The sequence below is a fragment of the Neolamprologus brichardi genome, chromosome 3, assembly GCF_056152115.1.
Source record: "Neolamprologus brichardi isolate AB-2024 chromosome 3, ASM5615211v1, whole genome shotgun sequence".
Lineage (NCBI taxonomy): Eukaryota > Metazoa > Chordata > Actinopteri > Cichliformes > Cichlidae > Neolamprologus > Neolamprologus brichardi.
The window spans coordinates 56,146,885-56,151,730 of NC_142106.1; the positions used below are offsets into that span (position 1 = coordinate 56,146,885).

A 4,846-nucleotide genomic window follows, 5' to 3' on the forward strand; every position below is an offset into this window, starting at 1 on the left:
CGGGTCTGATAACAGGCACCACTCCCGCAGTAGATGCGCTCGGTGTGAGGTCTCGCAACAAGCTATAAAATACGGTGCATTTTTTGGCTTTAAAAAAAACGCTATGCGTCGCCAGGTGTTTCATCGGATTTGAGGTGTTACTTCCTTTGACAGTATCACCTTAAAGCACTTGTTGCAGGCTGCTGAGTTTGCATCTTTTTCTGTGAAGTCAGACTTTTGTCCGCTTCGCCTTGGGCATTTTTAATCTGTAGCTCTGCTCTAAAAGAACGTACATACCTGGAACCACCTACTATCCTCGGAAACGTCACGTAGTGTGTGACATCTCAGGAAAAAAAAGGACCGAAATGTGCGCTGCTTTTCGGTCTGGTGACTACCGTTTATGTCAGAAGATACCGGTACCCATCCCTACTCGTTAGTGTTGATGAAATCAAAGGAACTGTGAGGAACTGCAGTTTGGTCAAATCTGGATGTTTTTCACTAACAGTAAATGTTTTTAGTGATAAAGAAATGTGTTCACAGAGAGAGGAAGAGGAAGAGGAGTGATGTTTGTGAGGAGGAGCAGCTGTCCTGCTGTGCTTTGTGTCAGGACGTCCTGAAGGATCCAGTCTGTACCAGCTGTGGACACTGGTTCTGCAGACAGTGCATCTCCTCATACTGGGACCAGTCTGCTTCATCAGGAGACTCCTCCTGTCCCCAGTGTGGAGAAAGATCCAGAAGCAGAGCTGGACTGCAGACAGCCAGTCAGAGCAGCTGTGTACAAAATAAGACTGAACATCTGTCTGCTGATGGACTCATTTCTGAAAACTGGACTTCTTGTGTTGTTCAGACATTGAAGAGTTTTCTTTCTCTTTTATCTCATTGTTTTTCTTTCTTTCAGCAGATGTTGGTCTGCAGGAGGTTTTAGATGAACATAAGATCAGTCTGAGGAGGAGATGTGAACGTGTGACTGAAGGAAGTGATGAAACACGAAGTAGAACCCTCCTCAACAGGATCTACACTGAGCTCTACATCACAGAGGGACAGAGTGAAGAGGTTCATACCCAACATGAGGTGAGTCAGCTGGAGACAGCTTCCAAGATGGACGCCCTCCATGACGCTCCAATCAGGTGCCAGGACATCTTTAAAGACTTACCTGACCAACAGAGACCCATCAGAGTGGTTCTGACCAACGGCGTGGCTGGTGTTGGAAAAACCTTCTCAGTGCAGAAGTTCACTCTGGACTGGGCAGAGGGCTTGGAGAACCAACATGTCAGTGTGGTGGTTCTGCTTTCATTCAGGGAGCTGAACCTGATCAGAGATGAGCAGTACAGTCTTCTGGAGCTGCTCCATGTTTTCCATCCAACATTACAGAAGGTCACAGCAGAGAAGCTGGCTGTCTCTCAGCTTTTGTTCATCTTTGACGGCCTGGATGAAAGCAGACTTTCATTGGATTTCACCAACAGGAAGCTGCTGTCTGATGTCACACAGAAGTCATCAGTCAGCCAGCTGCTGACAAACCTCATCCAGGGGAATCTGCTTCCCTCTGCTCTCGTCTGGATAACTTCCCGACCCGCAGCAGCCAATCAGATCCCTCCTACATGTGTTGACAGGCTAACAGAAGTACGAGGCTTCACTGACGCCCAGAAGGAGGAGTACTTCAGGAGGAGATTCAGTGATGAAGAGCTGTCCAGCAGAATCATCTCCCACATGAAGACATCCAGGAGCCTCCACATCATGTGTAGTATCCCAGTCTTCTGCTGGATCACTGCTACAGTTCTGGAGCACATGTTTACTACAGAGCAGAGAGGAGAGCTGCCCAAGACCCTGACTGACATGTACTCACACTTCCTGCTGGTTCAGACAAAGAGGAAGAAGAACAAGTACCACGAGGGACATGAGACGAGTCCACAGGAGCTGACGGAGGCTGACAGGGAAGTTCTTCTGAAGCTGGGGAGGCTGGCGTTTGAACATCTGGAGAAAGGAAACATCATGTTCTACCAAGAAGACCTGGAGCAGTGTGGTCTGGATGTGACAGAGGCCTCGGTGTACTCAGGAGTTTGTACAGAGATCTTCAAAAGAGAGTGTGTGATCTTCCAGAAACCAGTCTACTGCTTTGTTCATCTGAGCATTCAGGAGTTTCTGGCTGCTGTCTACATGTTCCACTGTCACACCAACAGGAAGACAAAGGTGCTGAAGAACTTCTTTGGGAAAAAATATAAAAAGTCCTCTTTGGATTTGTTTCTCAAGAGAGTCATGAGAAAATCCCTCCAGAGTAAAAATGGCCACCTGGACCTGTTTGTTCGCTTCCTTCATGGCCTCTGTCTGGAGTCAAACCAGAGACTCTTAGTAGGTCTGCTGGATCAGACAGAGATCAGTCCAGGAACCATCCAGAGAGTCATCAACAACCTGAAGGAGATGAACAGTGATGAAATCTCTCCTGACAGAAGCATCAACATCTTCCACTGTCTGATGGAGATGAAAGACCTCTCAGTACATCAGGAGATCCAAGAGTTCCTGAAGTCAGAGAACAGATCAGAGAAGGAACTCTCTGCGATCCAGTGCTCAGCTCTGGCCTTCATGCTCCAGATGTCAGAGGAGGTTCTGGATGAGTTGGACCTGCAGAAGTACAAAACATCAGAGCAGGGACGACAGAGACTGATTCCAGCTGTGAGGAACTGCAGAAAGGCTCGGTGAGTCCAGATGTGATCATTAACATCATTGATCAGTGTAGGTTAGTAGTTTAATTTTGAAAATAAAATAAAATTGTAACCACAAAGTGTTTGTGTCCGTACGCTGCAACCTTCCACACCATTCCTTTATTGTACAGACTCAGCAGCAGCTCCATGGATCCCAAATCCAAGTGTGTCACATCCATGCAGTCAAAGCTGTTACCACCATGTTTCCACTGTTATTAATCCTGTTCAATGACACGTTTCATATCAGTGAATATGTTCTTTAGGACGTCCACTGACATGTTTAAGTGTCCTGCTGGAAATCACTCAAATCATCCATGAAATCCATGAAAAATCCTTTTAGTGTTTCTAACTTCACCCTCTGTCCTCTCTCTCTCTCCATCCTCCTCACTGCTTCTTTCACTGATAATCACACAAACATCGTATTCAGCTACAAAATAACACAATAATATCATCTGATGATCATTATTAGAAGAGCAGGATCCATATTTGATATCAGAGTAACACACTGCTTGGTTATGTGCAGTCATCATCAGTGACTGTGGGTCAAACAGAAGCTTTCTGATTGGTTGTTGACCTTGGTCACCTGTCCACTCTCACCTGTTTGTGTTTGCTCTCTCTTTGCTGTCTCCATCCTCTCTCTCCTTTCTCTCCCTCTCTGTCTTTGTACCGTCACTCAGGTCCAATGGAAACAGTGACATTTACAAACCAATCAAAGACAAACTGATCCATGTCAGGTTATAACAATATTCAAAGTGAATACAGGCTGCTGCTGGACACCGACAGGTAACATCATTTTGACTTGCTGTCACCTGGATCTGGACTCATAAACACTGAAGCCCTGAACAGGAATACAAATCATTTTCTGCCAACTAGCGACACACCAGCAGATAATGGCTCAGAAAGCTAAAATGGGCCAATCATTTCTGTGTTTAGTTCCCCTGAAATCAGATCTGATATCAGCAGCTCTGAGTTCATTCATCATTATTGTCCAGTGATGAGATTTCTACTCCGTTTGGTAACAGTCAGCAGGTTTTTCCTGCGTGTGGACGTGAACAGTCGTACCTGACAGCAGGTAGCAAACAGAGATCATCTTTCCAGCTGGAACTCTTCACTGAGCTGAACTCATTCAAAATGTTCTGGAGTCAGATTCAAAACAGGAAACAGTCCAAATGTGTGTCTTCACTCTGACTCTGGATCAGATCTCAGTGACAGACTGTGGACATTATGGAAGCCTAAATGTGACACCATCTTCCTCCTTCATCTGCAGATTAAAGCCAAACAAAGATTCTCATTACAAGTCTGCAGGTCTGAGAGAGACTCAATCGTTGTTTCATGTCAAACACAGTAAGAGGAGCTGAAGCACAGATGTGAAGAGCAGATTCATTAAATTATCACTCACTCTGTTTTGTCTTCATATACATTCAGTCTGTGTTCATAATGCAGATTTTCTGCTTTTATAATGGATTGGATTGGATATATAAGGCACCCAAAGTGCTTTATAATTCCATTATTCATTCACTCTCGTATTCACAAGTGGAGGCAAGCTACAGTTGTAGCCACAGCTGCCCTGGAGCATACTGACAGAAGCGAGGCTGCCATATCGCACCATCAGCCCCTCTGGGCTTCACCAGTCAACGGTAGGGTAAAGTGTCTTGCTCACGGTGACCTTCCGGTTACAGATGCGCTTCCCAACCCCCTGAGCCACGGTCGCCCGAACTCATAATACAAATTTTATATTTTCTATCATCAAAGACTGGCTCTGTGTCGACTCTCAGAGTCTCACTGTGAAGTTGTGGCCTCAGCCCTGAAGTCCAACCCCTCGCATCTGACAGAGCTGGACATGAGTTGGAACAACCTGCAGGATTCAGCAGTGAAGCTTCTGTGTGCTGGACTGGAGAGTCCAAACTGTCGACTGGAGACTCTGAGGTGAGTTCACTGACTGCGGCTGTTGTAGTTTTTCTATATTTCAGGTCTTTGATGGATGTTTGAAACTTTCTTTTCTTGCTAAATGTTCAGGATTTGTCTGAAGACAAATGTGAAGCAGTTTGAGTGCTTTCAGAAATGTTTTTTTTTTTTGTTTTGTTTTTGTTTTTTTGCGCCTGTCCCATTTGGTTCTTTAGCCGTCAGAATTGTTGTCTGAAGACCAACAAGGATACCCAATGGATTTATTT

The 4,846-nt window shown here is 45.4% G+C and overlaps 1 protein-coding gene across 2 annotated transcripts; it reads left to right on the plus strand.

The window, feature by feature from the left end:
* Positions 1–487: 487 nt before the first annotated feature.
* LOC148105920 (protein NLRC3-like) lies at positions 488–4,605 on the plus strand. 2 transcript variants are annotated; one of them, XM_087838979.1, is made up of 3 exons: positions 488–761; positions 878–2,669; positions 4,428–4,605. In XM_087838979.1, exons 1-3 carry the CDS (start codon positions 488–490, stop codon positions 4,603–4,605), a joined length of 2,244 nt encoding a protein of 747 aa, XP_087695105.1. The 2 variants fall into 2 exon arrangements, with proteins under 2 accessions (XP_087695105.1, XP_087695106.1); XM_087838980.1 differs by lacking the exon at positions 4,428–4,605 and having other exon boundaries at positions 881–2,673.
* Positions 4,606–4,846: the final 241 nt, after the last annotated feature.

Excerpts from the sequence above, each read along its gene's own strand:
- LOC148105920 (XM_087838979.1), top strand. The coding sequence starts at position 488 with ATGTTTTTAGTGATAAAGAAATGTGTTCACAGAGAGAGGAAGAGGAAG. Across the intron at positions 762-877 it reads TCAGAGCAGCTGTGTACAAA|CAGATGTTGGTCTGCAGGAG; the intron begins ATAAGACTGAAC and ends TCTTTCTTTCAG. Across the intron at positions 2,670-4,427 it reads AGGAACTGCAGAAAGGCTCG|ACTGGCTCTGTGTCGACTCT; the intron begins GTGAGTCCAGAT and ends CTATCATCAAAG.